Source organism: Trachinotus anak, unplaced genomic scaffold (assembly GCF_046630095.1).
Source record: "Trachinotus anak isolate AG129_WGS33_773 ecotype Australia unplaced genomic scaffold, CSIRO_AGI_Tana_v1 ptg000037l, whole genome shotgun sequence".
NCBI lineage: Eukaryota > Metazoa > Chordata > Actinopteri > Carangiformes > Carangidae > Trachinotus > Trachinotus anak.
Window position 1 is genome coordinate 200,782 of NW_027273888.1, and position 24,086 is coordinate 224,867.

Sequence of the window (24,086 nt, forward strand, 5' to 3'; positions counted from 1 at the left end):
TGCCACAGCTCATCTCGTCACAATGAGCTCTGCTGATGTGAAAAACTTTCATTAGTTTTCAAGGCAACATTGAAATGAACAGCAACAGCTGAAATTAATTATTGTTCATCACCTACAAATGAGCTGTGACATTCAGGTACAGTGAGCAGAAACAAACAAGACCTGGTTTAAAATCTGATGTTTGTTCACGCTAATTGAAAACAATGTCACACAGATGCCACGTAGTGACTAGGCGAGCTGTGATTGGTCAGTCTGGGCTGCCTGCGTTTCCTCCTACTGGTTCATGATGCCTGGGTGTTCTGCAGAGTTAAGTGTCGGTGGTGAAGTGAACACTGAAGGAGTTGAAGGACAGGTCTCAGTGATTCGCTGCTAACAAAGTGAATCCTCTGCTCACCGTGAATGAAAGAACTGAAACACACCCAGTCGCATCGGAACACACCGTCACTCTACATCAAAAGCCCAGAGTCATAATGAGTGAAATCCTACACTGATCTTTTCATCACAAATCTGGTGGGTGTTTTCTCTGGCGTTGACTAAAAAGGTATAAACCATATATTTCTTCAGGAGCTTTTCTCTCCTTCAACCATCTGCCATCGCCTGAAGCTCCAAAAACAAATCTAACCTTTGACCCACAATGTGTCACTGTGTTGACCATCTGAGTTATGGTCTCACTGTTTTACAATAAGGCTGCTTGTGAAACCTCTTGATTCAGAAACAACACAATGTTTGCATCCAGCAGCAGCTTCATCGTCCTCACTTACCGTCGTCCTCCTTGCCGTGTGTGTTCTGGGGACTCTGGCGCATCCTCTCTCCTCGGCTCAGTGGGCTCAGGTCGGACGCTGCTCCCAGATCAGCTGCTAGCCATGTGGGCTCGCTCATCTCTGCCTCCTCCTCGCTGCTCAGTGAACTGTCATCCTGACCAGAAGAGAAGAGACAGGAACTGAATTTATTCCTTATTTCTTAACATCATACTAATGAGCAATCAGAATGTATTAATGCTGTGTATCACAGCTAATGATTTTCTATAGATCCAGACAAATGATTATACAGTGTAATGAGACCAACAGCTTCTTTATATTTCAGGCAGATAGCTTGGAATTGATCCACAGAGAAACACATAAGTGCAACAGTCAAAAAATGGAAAAAGACTCGGTCAGAACCCAGAACACGTCTGAACCGCCTGCTGTCAAATCCTGATTTTATTACCATGACATCGTCTGACAAAATCACCAAACAGAGAACTTTAAAGACAAAGACTGAGCTGTGATTTCAGCTGTGATTTACTGTAAAATGAAGAGACACAGTATCTTTCTTATTTTGTCTCTCACACAGAGCTCAGCCTCCGTCTGGATCCACAGTGCTTTACCCTTTATTCACCTCTTATTTCTAATTGCCTCTGTTTGATAGGTTTTCTGTTGTTTACATGTTATTCAGCTCTGCTCGTTTCTTCAGCAGTTAGCGATGACTTCTCTCTCTCTCTCTCTCTCTCTCTCTCTCTCTGCTCAGAATGTCTTATGTTTAGTTCTTCCTCTGCCTCCTTTAGTAATAATGAAACTTTATTTGCTGTAATGGAGGCGAGGCTCAGTGTGCTGGAAGTGCTCCTCGGCTTCCCTGGGGCTGGTCCTGCTGTAACTGTCCAGCCAAAAAGCATCATATCTAAGCCGACCTTTGGTCTTTGTAGATCAACAGAGACAAACAGCATCAAGCATCAAGCCAAATTACATATGTTGACCTCACGTGGATAAATGTGTGGATGATGTCAGAGGAAAAAAGGAAATTTGAAACAGAGGACACTTTATTTCAGTCAACATGACACAAAGAAAGATTCCTAGAAAGCAGAAAGAATCAATAATCCTCTGTCTTTTTAAACACGAGATAGATTTTGTCTGTGAATTTGACTGATCTGTGCAGTGGCTGAGTAAATCCACCTAAACTCAGATTAGCCATGAATGAAACCCTGTGTGCCCGCTGTTTTAAGCCATTTCTAATCTTTTTATTTACCGCTTAGTCAGTGTCGGCGTCCATGGGAGCAGCCGTGACAGCTGCTCCACCGGTTTAACCCAAACATCAGAGGAAACAAGAAACACGAGGCAGAGAGGCGGCAGGCAGGCAAATCAAACACAACACGCCAACTGCTCCTCAGTGTGCAGCAGCTGCAGGCCTCGCTGGCAGCGCCAACATCACACCGAAATGTTCCTCCTCTTAACTCAGAGGTGTCTTCCTTCCACCTCACAGACTCCACCTCTGCTCAATCCACAAATGTTGGAAATGAAAAATGCAACATTCCCTGTGGGAAACATGAACTACCAAGACTGCCAACAGGCTCTGAACCACACAGGTGATTTATCCCTGATTCGTCCCATAGGATCATCATTACAATAATAAACGCACAACAAGCTCACAGTTTACTTTGGTTCAGACACAAATACTACACAGTTAGGTTGAGGAAAAGATTGTGGTTTGGGTTAAAATAAGTCCTACAATAAGGTCAGTATAGTTGTTGTCATGGTTACAATAATAAACAGCTGAGGTAATTGTTAAAAGAAATAATTATGACTATTGGTTCCAAACAGGAAATGAACGGCTGCCCATCCACTCCTGTCGCTCTTTATGCTACGTCACGACTTCCTCTTTTGCTCCCGTCATAAAGTACGGCAGCTGGAGGCCTGAAAATAAAATGTAAACATTGGGTCATAATAAGCATCAGCACAGATGATCTACAGGGTCAACACATTACATTCAGGGATCTACTGCCAGTGTGTTCGAAACCCCGACTTCCTTCTATAAAATCCGATCACAGCATCTACGGTGGAAACATCGTTATTACAGCAAATAAGATCAAATGAGGAAACTCAACTGTTACCAGGAAAAGATCCTGCTAACAGTTCTGCAAAAAGACTAGGACAGTGATGAGATACACACACATCCACCACCTCGACCATCACACCTTTACCCTCCACCTCTCGACTAAAAGGGTGCCGCACTTTGGCCCCGGACGAATCCTGAGGGATTCTGAGACAAATAAACACTGAACAGATTCATGAGTTTAGCAAAGATCCCAATGCCATAGGAGCCAGCAAACTGCTGCTCCAACAGCTCTGACAGGGCAGAGGGACAGACAGGTGAGCACGCTGTGTACAGACAGGTGGACAGACAGGCAGACTACAACGTGCAGGCAATGACACAAAAACCAAAAAAATAAAAAAAAGCTGACAAGAGAATTCCCAAGTCGTATTTTCTGCTTATTTCACCTCCACGTCATTCTTCACTCTGAGCAGGAAGACGATGCATAATTCAACAGTTCACATGTGACAGTGAGAAAATGTTCAGATAATAACGAGCTGCTCTGCTGCAGGAGAGGCTGAGGTGAGGAACGACAGGCTGAACAGAGCAGAGGCAGAGAGAACAGATCCACATACAAAAGCTAAATAAAAAACTGGACAGCTGTCTGTCATATATACTCTACATTTTTATATGTATATGTATATTTACTGCTCCAAACCACTGTCTCATTGCACAATTCAGCTGTTTGCTACAACAGATTAAAATCTTTTCCTGACAGCAGCAGAGCCCGTCCTGTCAGATGGTTTTGTGCTGCTGGTCTCTCCTGCATCTTCCTGGTCTCTGTCTGCACATCTTCACCTCTCTGCACTCCTTCCTGGCTGAGAAAGAGTCAAAGGATCATTCCTTTGAACTGACACTAAACATATCAAATATTCAGTATAGAGAAAAAAAAAATCTATGGTCACATCTGTAGGTCTGGTGTTCTGCAGCTTCAAAGTGTTTGGCGAGTGATGCACAGTGCTCTTGTCCTGCATGCGGGAAGAACGGACTTCCACTTTCTACATGTTTTCCTTTTTCTATCCATTTCAGATTGACAACTGTATCGTCCTCCGTAAACCTGAAACACTTCCATTTCCCAGCAGACAGAATCATCCTCAGCTGTTCCAAATGGAAAAGCTTCTACAAACTGAATATCAATCAGGGTTGCAGCTGACTGCAACCAACACTGTGCACTATCAAAACTCACCTGCCTGTGAGGAAATTGCATGTAAACCACTATCAGTTGATTCTGCTGCTGGGAAGCAATTTTAATTATGTACAGAGGCTGTGATCAAGTTAAAGTAGGCTGGTAAATTTCTCTTTAAATCAATAGCAAACTTTGGTCTGTGCTCTTTATGCTATCAATGCACATCAGTGAAACACTGTAGGGGATCCCTGCGTTTCTATTTAAAGAAAAAAAGTCATTTATACTGCTCATGCACTCACAGAGTATCTCTACAGCTCCTGTAGATAGTCCATGTGGCAGCACTGACCCATATCTGTCTATTAAAGATGGTTCTCACAGGAGGATTTTCCCAGGGCTCATCACACTGGATTAGCTTCCTCACTGCAACCAGGCAGCCAGCCAGAACAACTACACACACTGTAAAAATCCAGGTGATCCAGAGAGCTGCATCATTAAAGCAGAGAGGCTTCAATCCAGAGTGAGAGTCACCAGCCGTCGACACGCATCAGCACATGGAGCTGAAAAAGGCAGATGCTCCAGAAACAATGACATTTCTGCTGTTGTCACTGCACCTGAGATAAAAGGATTCATTCAGGTGACAGAAATCCTCAGGTGACTCTCTTCTGGTTTAAGATTCATGTTTTAGGGATTAATGAGATCCAGTGTCTCATTTGTTCTTTCATTAAACTACGTTCTCACACATCTGACATCAGTGTGAACCGACAGGAAGACGTTGTGTCTGTGGTGCAGACCTCATCGTCTGAAGCCTCTTCACAACAGCTGGAGGTCGACTGCATCCAAGACAAGACAACCTGATGATCCCACACACTCTGAACTAACCCTAACCCACGACACCCTGAACGCCTCTGAGGGGGCGCTGGAAGTGTGCGTCCTTATCACCTTTATATGCATCACAGAATAAAAAGACACAAAAGACTCGATCGGGCAGATGTGAGGAGGCAGCAGCTGCAGCTGGAGGGGTCAAACACACTAACCCTACACAAACACGTATGCGCTGGAGGCTTCAATGCAGAAATGTTCAACTGTTTAAGTGGCAGCAAAGAGATATAAAGCCTGGACAGACGTGGTGTTTAATTCCTGTGTACTTCCTTTAGGCAGTGCATCCACAGCTTGGCATGTTATTGCACAAAATAGCAAGTGTCTAGCCGCTATGTGACTGTCGGTGATGACTGCACCAGCACCAAGTGCCACACGTACGTTCAAGAGCTCTATAAACCCTAAAGACAAAATTTTCATCTGTTTTTGGATGTTTTTAGGGCTGCAAGTAATGATTATTTCCTCAATTAATCAATCAATCTTAACATCTATAAAACACCAGAAAACAAAAAATGCACATTTTACAACACTCGATGCCAACATCTTCAAAGGTCTTCTTTCATTCAACCAACAGTCCAAACGAGAGAAATTCAGTTTACAAACATGTTACGACAAGAAAAAGCAGCAAAGTCTCAAATTTTAGAACCAGAATTTCATGTTGTTTTTGACTAATTGATTAATTAACTAATCACTGCAGCTCCAGGATCAAACACATTCCTGTCACATTAGTTTTTCTCTAAACTCAGTCATCTCACAGAAAAAGCAGTTTCATATATGAAGCTTTTTTCCCCAGCGTTGATTTTAGGTCAATACAGACACTGCTCTGCTACTTTGTAAAGCCTGCAGGTAACTAATTACACTTAGTTACTTTATTATTACTTTATTAGAATTATTTTCTTTTGATTTCAGTTGGGGCACCTCAGGGTGCTGTTTCTGAACTACTGCTGACTGAAGCTGCCAGCTCCATGACAACTTTGTCAGCTGATTGACACACACAGGCCTCAGGGGCCAGTTTCATTAAGCACATCCATGTGGAGCAGATCAACAATAAAACGCAACATCTTTATGCAGCTTTTTGTCGCAAAGACTGAGCATGAATCATCAGGAAAAATTCACCAGTGAGGGCAGACGCTCAGAGTTGGCACAGGTTCAGGTTTTAATGGTGTATTATTATTCTAAATGGAATCAGGCCATAATTACAGGCCAGGGAAATTAGCAAAGCTCCAACAGTTTCTGAAAAAAAAGTCCAGGCAGCTTAAATACCCCAGAAACAAAGATCAGTCGCTAATGCTGTTTCACAGCTAAATGTAACTCCAGGTGGGAAAAAAATGGCTGAACTGAAGTGATGGCTGATTTCCAGGGGTCGAGTTTAAAAAGCTGGAGATGTGCAGGTTTACGAGCAATCCTGTGAACCTGCGACGTGGCAAGTTAATCAACTCAGAGACTATTCTGAGGTTGTTAATTCACCACAGCCCGGCGAACAAATCGACTCTGACAAATGATCAAATGAGACCTTATTTTAATCTACTCTTAATTCATTTTCAATTACTATCGTCACCAGCTCACATTACCTCGTTTTCAATTATCACGTAATCTGGCTGCTGTAATCACTGGTTAGCCTCCATCTCTTTGTTGTGGTGCTGGAGGACTGAAGAACAGAGGATTCATATTAGACCCGTAGAAGCTATCTAATGGTAAATCTGTCTGACTTCACTTTTCATGAAGACTCTTGGAAAATGAGCTGATGAAGTCATGAGGAGGCCGATGTGAACAGAACTTAATTTCTGTGTTCAGCAGGTGATTTCTTCCACTGTGGAGCGATTTTCTGACATTTTGAAGTCGTTCTTTTTCTGCCTGTCTGATCTGATGCATCTTATTCCTCTGTGGCACAGAGACACAAAAACACATGAGTGAGCCAGATGGTGACATGTCCCTCCATTCAATCCCCCCTACACCAATCTGCTGCCCTCATATAGAGATGTAGAGCCTCGGATGTAGATGAATCCCTCACTGAAAATCGCCCCCGACAAACAAGCCACTTCCTCCTGTCTGAGTAACTGAAGAACAGTGAGCAGCTGCTTTAGGAAATTACTGAGCCTTTGTTAAAGGTTCATATTTTATATTTTTCTGTTTACTGAGTGATCCAATACAAATATAGCAGATTTCAGGTAAACACTCAGAGAAAATCATTGAAACTTGCAAACATGGAAATCTCACCTTTAAAAAAAATGAAGCTTAATATTTGTGAGCTGTTACATCTTCAGTAGGAACCAATGAGCTCAGAGCTGAGAGACAGACCTTTCATGGGATTTACTGACAAGAAAAACATACAGTGGAGTAAATAATTATTTGATCCCTCGCTGATTTTGTAAGTTTGCCCACTGACAAAGAAACAATCTATAATTTTAATAGTAGGTTTATTCAAATAGTGAGAGAGAGAATATCAAAAAGAAAATCCAGGAAATCACTTTAAATAAAAGACATAAACAGACTTGCATTTTATCGAGTGAAATAAGTATTTGATCAACTGGCAAAACATGGCTTAGTACTTGGTGGCAAAACCCTTGTTGGCAAGCACAGAGGTCAGACGTTTCTTATAGTTAATTACCAGGTTTGTGCACATATCAGGAGGAATCTTGGTCCACTCCTCTTTGCAAATCATCTCCAAATCCTTAAGGTTTTGAGGCTGTCGCTTCGCAACTCGAAGCTTCAGCTCCCTCCACAGATTTTCTATGGGATTAAGGTCCGGAGACTGGCTAGGCCACTCCATTACCTTAATATGCTTCTTTTTGAGCCACTCCTTTGCTGCCCTGGCCGTATGTTTTGGGTCACTGTCGTGCTGAAAGACCCATCCGTGACCCATTTTCAGTGCCCTGGCGGAGGGAAGAAGGTTGTCACTCAGGATTTTACGGTACATGGCCCCGTCCATCTTTCCATCAATGCGGTGAAGTCGTTCTGTCCCCTTAGCAGAGAAACACCCCCAAAGCATAATGTTTCCACCTCCATGCTTGACGGTGGTGTTCTTGGGGTCATAGTCAGTATTTTTCTTCCTCCAAACACGGCGAGTCAAGTTGATGCCAAAGAGCTCGACTTTGGTTTCATCTGACCACAGCACTTTCTCCCAAGACTTCTCTGAATCATTCAGGTGATCATTGGCAAACTTCAGACGGGCCTGTACATGTGCTTTCTTGAGCAGGGGGACCTTGCTGGCACTGCAGGATTTTAATCCATTGCAGTGTAGTGTGTTACCAGTGGTTTTCTTGGTGACTGTGGTCCCAGCTGCCTTGAGATCATTAGCAAGCTCCTCCCGTGTAGTTCTTGGCTGATTTCTCACTTTCCTCATGATCAGTGATACGCCACGAGGTGAGATCTTGCGTGGAGCCCCAGCTATATCACAATACATGATAAACATGGAAATATTTTGAAATCTCCTCTAAAAGCTCTTCTTAAATGTGATGACTCTGATTCTAATCCATGCAACATTTGTCAGCATTAAAATCACAACCAAGTTAAATTTGACCCTTGACAAAGACAGAGCTCAAAGCAACACTGACCCCTGACCCCAAGCTGCTCCTCCATCTTCAGTTATATAGAAACTCGTTTTCTTTCACTCTCTCCAGTTCCCAAGAGCTGAAGCTAGTTTCATACTGGCGGCTTGAGACAATTACATGACAGTTTCTACTTCAAGTTTGTGACTGAGTCATTTACTACATCTGACCTGGAACGAGCTGCGATTCATTGAGTATATTCATTACATCACCTGCTACCTCATCACCTGGTCGACAAGGTGTTCTCCCTCCATCTTACTGTTGATCTGCTGGATTCTTCTCCTCCCACCTCCACCCTCACACACAGTCAGCCAAACTGAGGAGAGCTTCAAGTTTCCTCCTATGTGAGTGTGTGTGTGTTGTTTATTAATGGTCTCAGTAATGAGCTGTCCTCATCTGCATACAGATGAACAGCAGTGTTGCTGCCTGATAGATTTACACACACACAGGATGTGGAGCGATGGGACCACCTCAATAACACACTTTTATCTCTCTGTGTTTTTCTCTCTCTCTACATTTGTCGTCGCTTCTGTCTTTGTCTTAAGAGAATTAATTATGAAACGTACGCAAATGGACTTTATGTATGCAGAGACACACACTCCTCAAACAGTGCAATGCAGCCAACAGTGTTGAGATAAATGGCTTCAAAGTTCTTAGTTAATTTACAATTTACAATGCTGCAGCAAAACTCACAGTAAAACTACAGCAGGATTTATGGTTCCTGTTTATGAAACTCTACAAACTCATTGTGGTTTTCGTCTCCTAAATGAGTGACATGCTCTCAGCCACACATCACAGACAACAGTGATGATGATGACGATGGTGATGATGATGACTGTGGTGAAGATTATGAGAGGTGCAGAGCAGTAAAGTGAACCCAAGATGAATAATTAACAGCTGCTTTTCTGCTGTTGTCTATTTTTACCAGAGTGGAGGTGAGAGGAGCAACGAGCATTTAAACTTTCAACAAAGAGCAAAGGAGAAGGTTTGTACAACAGGAGGAGGAAGAGGAGGAGGAAGGAGGAGAGGTCAGTGATTGTGACCGTAGGACAAAGTACAAATGTGGAGTCTTTCTCTCAAGCCAGGAGGGCAGATGGTGAAGGAGAACAGGGGAGGAGCTGCGAGGAGGGTAGAGGAAGAGGATGAGGAGGAGGGGGGAGGAGAGGCTGAATTCATGGAGAAACATGAAGAGGCAGAAGGTGAAGAATAGATGTGGAGCAGCAGAAGGAGAAAACCGCCAGAGGACAGATAAGTGGAAGGAGGAGACAAAGAGGAGAAGTTGTAGCCAGTAGAGCAGAAGAAGAAAACACAAGACGGGTCAACAGGAAAGGCAGAGTAACGAGGGAGGAGGGAAAAAATGAAGAGCAGGAAATAGAAGAAGTGGAGCAGCAGGTGGAAAGTGAGAAATAAAGAAGCAGATACACAGAGGAGGAATCGTACTCCTCCCTCAGTCTTCCCTCATCTGTGGAGTCAGAACATGTTGATCCTGAAACTGAAGGTTTTAGTTTGAGCTTCTGGTCTGATGTGACCTCACTGATCAGACACACCAGAACTGCTCTGTCACTGTGAACAACAAGCTGCTGGTTGTCGTCAGGAGTCGACCTCCAGGGCTGGACAATGAAGCAGCAGCACTGAAGAGTTAAAAGCTGCAGTTCCTCTAATGACCACTAGAGTCTGGCTCCAGCAGTGAGTCAGTCCCCATAGACTCCCATGTTCAAATGTCCAACTTTACAGCAGAAAGAAACCTGGTCAGCGTGACATTAAATATAATAATTATCTGAGCTACTCCACAATCTCCCCTGAAAGCTCTTGACAGAAGTATACAGACGCCTGGATGCAGGTCATTGATCTACAAGCAGAGCATGACAAGTCTTGTGTGTGTGTGTGTGTGTGTGTGTGTGTGTGTGTGTGTGTGTGTGTGTTTTCAGAGAGCAGAACAGCCGGATCTGGTCCTGTGGTATTGCTAAGCTAATCAGGTTAGCCACCGGACAGACGGAAGGAAACATCTTTCTCTCTGCGCTCATCTCCTCTCTTCCACTCACTCGCTCCCTCCCCCATCTCCTCCCTCCTTTCCTCCTGCTCTCTTCCATCACCTCCTCTCCCATCACACCCCCCTCCTCCCTCCTGCGTTTCCTCTCCTCACTTCCTTCTGTTTTATTCACCTCATTCTTTTCTGCTCTCCTCCTCCAACAGCTCCTCCTCTCTCTGATGTGTTGATGTCATCAACACATCATCGCAGAAAACCTGATTTTCTTTCCAGGTTTTTTGCTCCACCCCTCCCTCATTCTCTCCCAAACAGATACAGACAGTAACTTAATGAAGGTCAGTGCAGTTGTGTCACTAAATATCTTGACGTCACACAAACTAACAGTGGAGCTATGACTATTATAAATGTATTAATTTGACTCGTTTCACCAAAGCAACGCATCAAACCTCCAGCTTCAGAAATCTCCTTCTGTAAAAAGTAGTAATCTCCTGCCTCCCCCCAGATGGAGCCACTGGAGGGCCGTGGAGCCTCTCTGCCAACACGAATTACACACAGAGATTTGATGTTTTACTAGAGGAGCCCAGAGCAGCTCAGAATCCTTGTTAAATAACAAATCAGCCGACCGTGATTATTGGGCATGAGAGGAAACGCTGGAAATACAGCTGTATGATGTGATGAGGCATCGAGCTGATGATTAAACACAGTACAGGCTCGTCTCATTAACTCAAAAACCTGATATCTTCAGTTTGTTTATTGTAGGCCAGCCACTGATGAATATGTTCTCTATCAATTAATTTTTTTGGATTAATTGTTTGGTAATTATGTCAGAAAAGAGGGAGCAGATCCTCACATGAAAAGACAAAACCAGAAAACATTTCTCACTTTGCTCAAGAAATTAATCAATTATTAAATCACTGTCAACTAATTTCAGTCAATCTATTAATTAATTGACTAATTGTTTCAGCACTAATTAAATGTAGAAAAACTATCATGTATTATAAAATGGTTTACAGAGCAGTGGTGTAATGGAGGCTGACGCCGAGGTTTCGTTCACACTGACACGTTTTCATTTTAGCTCCACATCAGAAACGATCTCTGTCCACGCTAATGTCTGAAGACGCACATCACATGACCTTTCACTGACACGTGCATGCCGGTTCAAACAGGAAGCAGATAGTCCACTCTGCAGTTGGTTATTTGAAGATAATATTATGAAAGCATACCAGTGATTGGCTGCAGGAATCGCCTGTAATTGGACAGGAAGTGTGTGTGGAGCCTTCTGTCATTTATACAAAATCTAAAAATGTAAATTAAAGTCAAGTTGAGCTGAAATGTCACTTAACTGATTCTTCATTGGACAGAAAAATAATCAGCAACTGGCTCCGTTTTATCAGATGTTGCGATTTGCTGCCTTCACTTGTCTTTGACTGTTGGTTTGAAGCGATGACATCACTGTGACGGACGATTGTCTCCATCTTCTGATTTTTGAATGGACTGGATGATGAATTCATTAATTGAGAAAATAATCTGAAGATAAATCAATAATATAAGTGTTAGCTGCAGCCCTACAGTAAAACCACAGGTCAGCAACAGCTGCAAATACAGGGGCTTATTGTTGTTCATCATATTATTGATCATTTAATCTTTGTCCTCTGTGAGAAGTTACTCACAACTTCAACATGTGCTGCTGTTTATAAGAAATCTAAAACCTTTTAACACAAACGTATTATGTACTTGTACATGTGTCCAACCACGCATCCTAAAAAATCTCTGAAATACAATAAAATGTAATAAAACATAACTGATCAAGACTTCACTGATTTTTCAGTCACACCAGGTCTGATTGAACACTCGGAGCCTGTGGATGTGGATTTTCTCTGGACCAACTCAGAGTCACGTCACCGTTCTTCAGTATCTGCTGATTCTCTGCATTTCATCAGGACACAAACTCACAGCCTGGCCTCAGTTCGTCCCAGCAGAGCAGAGCAAAATGAATTTCATTAAGAAAATCAATTAAGGTGGACATTGTTTCCTCACATGAAGGAGTTGGGGGGGTTGGTGCGTCTCACTCTGCTCAGCCTCTTTGTTCTCTTTGTTTTACAGGCAGTGGTGGTGCAGAGCTGGACCCTGGTTGTCAAATTGGCATCCTTCCACCTAACTACTACCCCCATCCCCATCTCTTGCTGCCTTCTCCTCATCATCAGCCTGCCACCTCTTCCTCCTCCCCCCTCAATCCTGCTTCACCACAAACTGCCCCCCCCCCCTCCCCTCCCCTCCCCCTCCTCCTCCTCCTCCGGTCTCAACTTCCCCCCAACCGTTGCTGTGTTCCAGCTCCACCCTCCCAGCTCTCTATCTGCAGCACTCTTAGATGTTCTTCATCTACATCCATCAGAAGTAAGTACTGCTCTCTCTCTCTCTCTGTGTTTCTTTGCCTCGCTCTCCCCTCTCTTCCCATTATGTTTGTTGGTTTCCATGGAAACCGATCCAGGTTGGTTGTCCATTAAAATGATGGTGATTTGATGGAATCTGATTCTTTAAATAGACACAAAAAAAAGAAAAGATGGGAAATACTGACTTCAACCATCATCACCATCATCATCATCATCACAGGAATTACTGCAATCTTCACCATCATCATCATCACCTCAGCTCTACTGAAAGTAGTTCTCCTTTGTTCTGCACAGTCGTCCACTGGGACGAGTTGGTGAACAAGACTCTGCATCACACTGGATCCAGTGTGTGTGTGTGTGTGTGTGTGTGTGTGTGTGTGTGTGTGTGTATTTTGGAGCCAATTTATGTGTATTTTATTTTATACAACTGTTCTGCTTCTCTTTACATGTTATATTTCAAACTTGCGTGAAGCAGGAAACACAGTTTTGATTACGTATAGAATCCAGTGGTTCTCATCATTTTTGTCTTGTAACCCCTTTAAAGATTTTCTTACTTGTGATCTATTTTTTGCTTCACTCTGGATGTGTGTTGTAAGCAGCTCTGCTGTCTTGGATTGTTTCATTTGGAAGATTTTCAGTAAGTTTAAGAGCTGAAAGCATTTCACAAGAAAAAGCAAAAGAAAAGTCAAACATAAACAGTCTTATGTAACAGAAATATTTCATTTCTTTCCTTAATCATCTTGTGACCCCTTAGATTTATCTTAGATTAACTACGTTTGAATAACTGTAATAAAAAATCGACATCAGGATAATGAAGACAGACAGAAATCCTCACAGTGATTTAAAGAAACAACAGTTCATGCTGCTGCAATGTGACAGTGGAGCTGGAGTCACAGGGAAAATCACTGTGAGCATCACAGTGACCATCATCATCAGCATCATCCCATCATAATCATCACCAGGCCCAACAACCACCGTCACAGTGATGTCTTCACCCTCTGTTCGCCTTTTATACTTAATCACAACAAACTCTGCACCAGGAAGTGAATAAGTGCTATTTTCCAAACTGTTGAACTTCGCACATAAACAGCTCCAATTATAGAAATGTCAGAAACAGTTACAACAATGAAATGTCCAACTGGGTTTCTGTGGCAGTCGGTGTTACCGGTGGTACACGGTGCTCAGGCAAATACATAACATCTTTTTTCATTTCATTTCTTTATTACATAAAACCTGTTTGGTTCATTTTTTCAAATCACCACATCAGCAAATAAAAAAAACTCTCATTTGTAAAATATGAATACTTCAACCTGCAAACTGTCTGATGGAGGTGGAGGTAACACTTCTAATCTACACATAATGTCTGGTGTTGTCACGAGTTTATTACCCGCTGGGAAAATTTCCAGTGTGGAACTAAACTCTGCCATTCGCCGTCCCTCCATATTGTTTACAGGAAGCACGGACGAAGACACACAAGGTCGGACGATACACGCTGAGATCCTCTGCTGTCAAACGTCTCATGAAGAAAATCTGCTGTGTGTGTTAATCATATTCCAGAAACACACACAAAGAAATGGGGTCTACTATAATAGAGGCAGGAAACCATTCACTATCTCCAATTAACCAAACCTACATGTCTGTGGACAGTGGGTGGAAAGAAAACCCACACATGCACAGTGAGTCATCTGTGTGGCCGTTCACACTCAACATCAGATGTCACAGTAGAAATCGGTTTCCCGCTTGGCCGAGGCGGGCGTGAGCATCACCGTTTGGCTGTAATCATCACAGGTCGGCGCAGTCGCCTTCTGCTGCGAGGCTGCGGCACAGATTCATACGAGCACGCCTCAACATGTTAGAGCTAAAGTGAGCCGCACCGACACACAACACAACACAACCATGTTTTAAACACACCCCGACGCATCAATCTAACCTACACTGGATGGCACTGGAGGTAAATTTAAGGCAGTAAAGTTCCACTCAGTCAGCGTGACAGACGGTCAGTATCCAGTCCTGCAACGTCTTGTTTCTGATTGCATCCATCTCTCACAGAGATCGATGAGGCCTGGAGGGAAGAGGAGAGGATCATTTCTGAAGTGAGAGAGGTGAAGATATTGATAAGCAGCAAGCTGGCTGTGGACAAGCATGCGCATGCGCACACACACACACACACACACACACACACACACACACACACACACACACAGACGCTGCAAGGCTTAACAGGGCGCAGGCCGAGGAGCTCCACTGCAGAATATTGATTGGTGAGAAAACCAGTCATGAGGAGGAGGTGTGTGTGTGTACATCTGTAAAGAGGGTGGGGGGTGTCACCACTGAAACACACACACACACTCACACTAATAACACTTGATGCAGCACCATCAGTTACATGCAGACAAAGACGATCCACAAGCTTTGGTTCAGGCTCAGACAACAGACAGACACAGACAGTGGACAGCACGTATGAAGGCAGGCAGACAGGCAGACAGGCAGACAGGCAGACAGACAGCCAGACAGACAGATAGTCAGGCAGGCAGACAGGCAGACAGACAGGCAGACAGACAGGCAGCTGACTGTCTGTCTGTCAGGTTATAAAAAGCCTTGTACAGTACGCAGGAGACAGCCAGCCAGAATCAATACGCTGCCACTGACCTTCCTATGAGCAGAGACACAGAGGCAGAGCGTTCAGGAAGAAAACCATGGCTGGTCACATGACAGGAGGGGTTTTATAAGCCCTGATGTCCTGTCTCCACTTCCTGTTTAATGAACTGACCGAACTCCATCCGTGTGTCTCTGCGTTTTCAGCTGCATCCAGTGGATTTAACAGAGAAGAGCAGAGACAGAGCTGATGTCATGTCAGTCTTCATGTCAGCCTGATGCTGACTGTGAGTTATACTACACACGCACACACACACACACACACACACACACACACACTGAGGCTGTGTACAACACACAGACAGACACAGACACAGACACAGACACAGACACAGACACACACACACACACACACACACTGAGGCTGTGTACAACACACAGACAGACACAGACACAGACACAGACACACACACACACACACACACACACACACACACACACACACACACACACACACACACAGCTACTGAGCTTGATATCTTCATCGCAACAATCATCCCGGTGCTTCCTCTCTGGGTTCAGGAGCCTCTGGGTTCTATTCAACTCTTAAAACGATGATCCATAAAATCTGAGTCCTCCTTCGATTTTGTCTGCAGCTCCGGTGTTAAGCTCTCACCGCTGAGTTTTATCACCGCGTTTCTCAGAGATCACTGAGCCAACGTCTGAGTGAGGCCACCTGGGTGACGTCTTCTCACTCGACAATGAAAAACTAAAAGCTGTTGAAAGGTGATGAAACTGATGAGTATAGTTTAAAATCTAGTAGAGCTGCGCGATATTCAAAAAATCATACTGCATTATATATTGGCAGGTTGGAAAGATTGTTTTTATATTTCACTGTCACTCAGAAAAAATTAATAATGATGAAGAAGTGAATTTTGTTGGGTCTTCCGTTTGGAGAATGTGATTTGTGAGCCAGGGCATCTCTGCAGCACCAGAACACTTACAGTGCTAACATTGCACAACAATGTTGTCACACATTTTATCTTTCTCAAAACAAAACAAAAAAAAAACTGCTCGTGCAATTTTTTTTAAAAAAGTTCTTCTGTTCACTTCAGGTGTCGCTGGAGTTTTTCTTTTCTCCATCCACATTAGAAACAGGTGAAGTTGTGCCAGAAACTTCTACTTTGCTTCTGCATCAAACAAGTTACTTCAGTTTTGACTTCTAGTTGTACAGCATGAACCGGAACAAAGTCCAGGCTCCACACTCTGATTCAGATTTAACAAAAAGCTCCAACAATAATTGTGAAGGAGCCAAAAACAGCTGCAGCAACGTGAGGTGTTAAATCTAAACTCTAAACCCACAGAACATCTCATCTGTCCTGATGACAAGGAAGCACAGGCACAAGTACAACCACAGACAAAAGGGCACCATCAGCACAACACACACACACACACACACACAACAGGAACCTCTTCTTGTGGTTTAGAATGATCAGAATAAGTTGCATGCAGTGTGTGTGTGTGTGTGTGTGTGTGTGTGTGTGCGTGTGTGTGTGTGTGTGTGGTCAGTGCTGAGCAGTCAGGAACAAAAAGAATGACCAGGAAGAAAACAGATCCTTATATGTCAAGGCCCATGTGTCTAACCCTGAAACTGAGAGAGAGAGAGAGAGAGAGAGAGAGAGAGAGAGAGAGAGAGAGAGAGAGAGAGAGAGAGAGAGAGAGAGAGAGAGAGAGAGATTCATCTCCACAGACAGATACTGACCTTGTCCTGATATTAGATAAGCACTTTGTGTGTGTATATATGAGTGTGTGTGTGTGTGTGTACAGGAGATGACAGTGGTGTCAGAATATGAATCAGATCTGTTCCTAACACTGAGGCGACTGGTTGTTGACTCCAGTGAGACAGAGAAGAAGAAAGACTCCCACTCCCTCACTGAAACACAGTTTTAGTAAAATGAAGAGAAGGCATGATCAAATGTGATCATGTGATCACGTTCACTGGGAATCTGGACTCTCAGAAATCAGTTTAAAAAACAATTTCAAAACGACGGATATGATTGCCGATAAAAAGGTCCCAGAGCCGATGACATGCTGTTATAAATACATCTCTCTCCATCTTCCTCTTTCTGCTTATTACTGTGAAACCAAATATCCACTTGAAGCAACCAAAATCTAATTTTACAGGTCAAAGAGTGCATCCGGATGTCAGAGCTCCTCTCTGCTCCACATATATTCAACCATGTACAGTGTGGCCTGATACCAATGATCTCAGCTGCTAATAAACATCAGATCCTCCATTTATCCATCTGCTTGTGTGACAGGTCGGGAGCAGAGTGCAGCAGCTGGACGGACATCTATGACTACGTAGTTTGCACTCGGTGAAAATTCAAATCACAAAGTTGGGCCGAGCTAAAACCGCCACGTTGCTCAAAGGCACGTAGGCAGCAGCTGAGAGCTCAGCTGAAGGTTTTACTGTTTGAGTTTTTTGTTTATACAGATTTTTCTGCCCAGATATAAAATGTTTAACAGCAAAGACACAGATGCAGAAGAAGACATGAACCACAAGAGAAAATAAATGAATCAATCAAAGAATGAAGGTGAGAGTCTACAAAACATTACAGCCGAAATGATCAGTGGATTAATCAATTAGTTAATAAAATAAACATCACTGATTAATCATTTGTGTATTTTTTTCTTCCCTGTGTAACGTCAGTATCTGCTGGTTTTCTTCTATGGTGGTAAAATTAAAAGACGTCACTTCAGGCTCAGTCCCTGACATTTAACTACATACAATAATGAATCAAGAAAATAATCTGCAGATAAACTGATGAGGACAATAACTGTTCGTTACAGCCCAACATAACCTGATGACGTTGTAGTTTTGGGTGAATTGATCACAGTCTGACTGAGATGTGTTGATGTTTCTGCAGGATTTCAGAGAGAAAATCAACACATCAGTTATTCACCTCACAGCCCGAGCATGTGGGTCCATGACTGAACGGATCTTCAGCATGCATGTGGATATAAAAGCCCCCTGGCCTGTGTGTGTGTGTGTGTGTGTGTGTGTGTGTGCGCGCGTGTGTGTGTGTGTAGCTGCAGGCTATGAGCAGGCCATCTCTCCACAGAGCTCATTTGGTCTGTGACTGAACTCTGGGTTTAAAGGTCTGCTGGTTTTACAGGTGTAACTCCACCATCGTGCCACAGCACAAAGACACACACACACACACACACACACACACACACACACACACACACACATACTCTCAGGTTGTGTTTTAATGTGTTGCTTGATGCTGTGTGGTGCAGCATTAACTAACACTCTGCAGGTTGGTTTCTTTCGCATCAGCTCCATGATGGAAGAGCTTGCACAGTGAGAGAAACAGTAGATTTGAAAAAAGTGCAAACAAACAAAGACAGACAAAGCCAATGTACAATAATGCTGCAACAGCAGGGTGTTTTTAAATCCACTGTTGAGGAAATGTGTGTTTCACTGTCTCCATCACTGCTGGCTGCAAAGATGATGCTAAGCTACATTTATTTATTTGACTTGTTGCTGTAATTGTGATTTTTATCACTGCAGCGTCTGACTTTTGGTCTGGATGAGGGAAAAAAAACAACAAAAAAACCTGAAGATGTTGTCGTCGGTTCAGGAAACTTGTGACTTCAATCAATCATTTTTACTCTGGGATGTAGATGATTCAGTCACATACTGTGTGTGTGTGTGTGTGTGACCTTTATAACCTGTTTGTTACATGCACCAGTAACCTGGTCAAGTCTGTGTGTGGGCACCTGTCTTTGTGTTTGAGTGTGTCTGTGTCTACCTGTATCAACAACATATTCTGACTCATCACCATGGTAACTGAACTCTCACAGACCAGAGGATCTACAGTGACAGAAGCTGAGGTCGTACCTCTGCGTCTCCACCTTCTCAGTTTTGTGAAAACAGATTGTTGAGTGACTGCAAATGAAAACTGACAGTTACATGAACCAGCTCAAAACCCCAAACGCACCATTTTCAAAACAGCAGGATAAATAAACACGAGTTGTCTTCATGCTGTTTCCTCTCTTCACACACAGATAACACACAGCTGCAGGGATGATGTATTATTGTAGAGCAACCCTGATGTTAGCGTCTCCCTGGTTCCCTCCACAAACAGCCAATAGGATTTTTACATTGTCTTTTGTTTTACTGCAGAAAATAAACTGCGACAAACAACAGTTTCTGATCCTGACAGGTTTGTTCAGCAGGATAATCTTCACTAATGACTCCACTTTATGATGTTTGAAGCCTAAATGCATGACTTCAACGTCACCACCACTAAACTTCCACTTGTAAAGTTAGTGACAATTTGTAGAAACACAGTGAGGCTGTAAAGGTGGACTGGTGAGGAGATCGGTTTTCATGTTGGACTGATGACGTCTAACGTCCCCGACAACCTCTGTCGTCTCATTTAGACTCTTGTTAGTAACCGGCCTTTTTAACAGACGGAGAAGCTTCAAGATTTAGGACTGAGGGATTTACTGACAGATTTTATATTGGAGAATAAAACATCAAAATGTCCCAGAGACTTCAGGACAAGGGAACAGGATGTGGTAAAATGTTATATCTGGGTTTTAGGACTCATTCCTGCAGCACTCCATAATAATATATATAATATATATAGAAATATAAAAATAATAATGATAATTTTGAATAAGTCACTGCTCCAAGTCCTTCACCTCTGCTGCTGTTGTTAGGGTTTCAGATATCACAGCTGGTTTTCTCTCACTTGCTCAGATAATAAAAAGAATGAATGTTCTTTGATAATTGCTGTAATATGTTGTGCTTCCTGTCAGTCAGTTGAAACCTACAGACAAATGCATGTTGCCTTTATCAACCTGTAAACCTGGATGGCAGATCATTTAAAGCTAAATTTGAACCCATGTAAATTGTAAACCTTGTGGTGGAGACACAGTTAATGCTCCACATACTAATATTTCTAAACCAATGAGTTTGCTGCTGCTGCTGCTGCCGCTGCCACAGAGAGGTAAGATCCTAATGTGTGGCTTTAAGCAGCTTCAGTCACTTTTAGTTCCGACACTGATTCCCCACAGCAGGAAGAGCACTACCGCCATGTGTGAGCATGAGAAATTTAACACATCATTTCAAAAGTGTAAACTGTGTTAAAATAATATGTAAGAAAAAAAACCACTGAGGAGTCTCAGACACACACAGTCACAGGTAAGAGTTCGTTCTAACACTGTGGGCCTAAAAATACTGAACAGTCTCTGCTAATCATTGACTCACAAAGTGGGACAAGGGAGTGGGAACTGTTGTAAAGTGCTAAATCAACACAGACTCCAAATATAACAAGGTTTCTACACAGTGTTTCTTCAAACAGAGTGGAGGGTGTGTCTGAAGACACAGAGAAATAAAATGCAAAGTGTTTCTACATTTCTCATTTGACACTCAGTGGAAAAATCGGCCTCTCCATCATCAGTGCATCAGTCATTCGTTCACTTGGTCAAACTGGAAATAAGTCAGTCAGTCAGTCAGTCCTTCCCCAACAGCCAGCAGGGGCATGGATGCCTGAGATTAGTGGAGTGCCCAACACTCTGAGCCCCACTTAATCCAGTCAGTCACAAATCTGCTCCAAGCACGACGATTAACCCCTTTCCCCCTGCAGGAAGCAATCCCATGGAAACACAGCGTGGATTAGTGCAGACAAAGGTCACTGCTGGACCAGGCTCGTTTCACCCTGCAAACACGTACACAACGTGGCCGAGCTGCGACCGTCACCGCGGCCTGGAGGAGGGACAACCAACAACAGAGGGCAACATCTGCACGAAACCACAGTGTTGCCGGAGAAAACAGGAAGTGGCACTGGATTATTGGACACCCCCTCCTCCCACACATTTCCTCCGTCGGATTAGGGCCGTATGTGTCCGACAGATTCAGTAACCTTCCAAATCTGACAATCAGACATTTACGCCCACTTTATGCTGTAATTGGTCAGGTGTGTGGACGTGATTGAATTTCATTTGTTATTCATCTGTTTGTGGGACTTTTTTTGAGAACGCTGTTGTCCCTGTTTTGAAATAGTGCCACCCTCCCTGCCCCCCCTTTTCACTCCGCCCTCCAGTCCACTCTGGTCGGACAGCACGTTTCACAAACTAAACACATAGAAAACTTTGCCAATTTTTCACATGGAAACATCCAAGTAAAAAGTTCTTAATGCTGCTTTCACCAGCAGAATCAAAATGTATATTTGATTTGCTCGTCTGACAACTCGTTCAGCACAGTTCATGGGTCTGTTTGACATATTTTTAAACAGATATTTCAACAGCTGTTGTTCACTGGGAAACAAAGCAGGTGTGAGTTGATACTGGACTAATAAACTCATATAAATCTCATCAGTTTGACTCAGCTCAGAAAGGTTGTCACTGTATCCCATATTAAACCTTCTGCCAGGGAACATTCAAATAAATATTTGACCTACCTCCCACTGTTGCTGCAACATTAATTTCATGTATCATTTATTTTCCAGGCAACTAACTGCTCTGACTTCCAGCCCGGCAATGATCAGCAGTCAGGTTCAGCAGATTGAGTCGTCCATCTCGACTACAGCCGGGCTCCCTCATGACCAGAGCCCACTATTCAGTTTATACTATTACGAGTCGGTGATGAGACAGAGACTCGCCTGGAGGAAGAGGAGGAGAGGTGGAGGTGGCGAGGCCTTCGGGGAGCAGTAGAGGAGCACCAGAGGAGGAGTGGAGGAGTGGAGTTCAGCTCCAGCTGTATTATAGAGCTGATCTCTGCAGGGACTCTCTGGTTCCAGTGGTTGAGCACTGAGCACACACAGCAGCATGGCCGCCGGGCAGCACCAGCCTGCCACAGACAGCCAAGGTAATTACATGGAAACACTTCCTGTGTAACCCACTATAGAATAACATACACAGCGCTTTATGATTGACATGTTTATCCTGAGGACCTCATAACATCACACGGAGTTCGAGCTGTCTGCTGGGAGGTGAGCCCCAACAGCTTTAAAGGCCCTGGAGACCAGTTCCCTCTATCAGCTCCTTACTGAGACTGACGGGGTCCGACAGGAACCGGTCCACTGCACCTGAGAGGTTTCTGTGTTCGTGTTTGTTCCTCTTGCTGGCTGAATGTGGAAAAAACTTCATGCCACAAAAAACAGGGTTTAAAAACATTTGAACCCGATGGCGACTGTTTTGTGTCCGATCAGCTGAATGTTCAACTTTCAGGATGTTTTTCTTTAACTTTAAAGTTGATTCTTATATGTTCAGTCATCAGTATTTAATCTCATACAACAGGTTTCACAGCCTTGCTCCAACTACTAAAACCAGACTGTAACAAACGAGCCCACAGGTCGTTACTATGACCCATAGTTAGGTTTTGTTGCTAGGCGACATATAGTGGTCGTAGTAATGACGACAGATGCAAAGGGAAAAGTGCGGTGAGTTTATAGGAGGTTGGGGTGGATGGATGAATATGACACAGGAGACAGTAGCAATTTATGTTTTTTCTATTATCCATGACTGTTCGTTGTTATTATTGTTACCATGACAACAAAGATTGTCTAATGTTGAGGACGTGCTTATTTTAAGCCAAATCACCATCTTTTCCTAAACCTAACCAAGCCATGACCGTTATTATAGTAACCATGGCGACAAAGGTAGGTTAGTCAATGTCAGTACAGTCTGCATGTTTATTATTGTAACCATGACAACCAAGGTCCGGTACACCGGCCAGCGTAGGGGCTGTATTTCAGGAGGCGCTCCTACAGGTGGTGTCAGAGGGTTGAGGAAACAGCCCGGTGGTTGTTCAGGTTGAGGACTGGTTGACTCCTCCCTCCTCACTCACATGCAGCCGGGAGATTAAATTTTTTAACAGATGATGTTGTAAACAAACCAAACGATTTCACTGTCATCTGCACCATCCACCTCTCAGAGCAGCTCCGGCTGCTCAGGCTGTTTATGGCCCTTCTTCTTTCACACTCACTAGTTTTATTACTTTGTGACACAGCTACAAACATCAGGAGAAATACAGCACCTTCCTCTGAGCTAAGATATCTCCATCTTCAGGCCTCAGTTTAAACAGAACACCTTCATATTGACAAATCACATAATGATTAACTGTGTAGCTAAACAGGGGTGATTAGAAAAAGTTCACTGTGGCTGCAACAGTTAACTGTGTGACTTTTACATTTTTCCCTCAACCGAGCTGCTGAATAGTTTAATCTTCTGTGAAAAGACTTTAACCCTTTGAAAACCAAACAAACCCCACCTGCCTCAGCCTCTCCACCCACGTCTCCCCGGAGGTTCAGGTTTTGTTGAGCATCTCTAAAACAAATAAGTTGAAACCTGGAAGGAATTCAAACTGTGCAGGAGAAATAAAGAAACCTAAGGGAGCTTTGAAGGGTGTTTAACTAAAGCGGGAGAGAGAGAAATACCAAAAATAACATATGAACAGCTGAGCAACAGTCTTTTGATCCTTTACATGTTATTCATAATACAGCACCTCCACGTGACCTGGGTGACACTGAGCCAGACAGACGTAGGAGGGATGATACATTAAACTCCCGACTGTGAAGTCCTCCATTCATTTAATGCAAATGATTCAAATTCTCTCTTTATAATAATAATTGATTTTATTTAATGGCACCTTTGATGGCGCTCAAGGTCACATCACATCAGATCAGTAATAAAACATAAAA

At 43.3% G+C, this 24,086-nt stretch overlaps 1 protein-coding gene across 2 annotated transcripts in view; it reads right to left on the minus strand.

Moving 5' to 3' along the window:
• Positions 1-24,086, minus strand: part of LOC139614747 (nucleolar protein 4-like) — a 139,784-nt gene that overhangs the window by 59,543 nt on the left and 56,155 nt on the right. For both annotated transcript variants that reach the window (XM_071472294.1, XM_071472295.1), the window contains one exon: positions 762-915. In XM_071472294.1, coding sequence (XP_071328395.1) covers positions 762-915 — 154 coding nt within the window. The remainder of the gene's footprint in view (positions 1-761; positions 916-24,086) is intronic.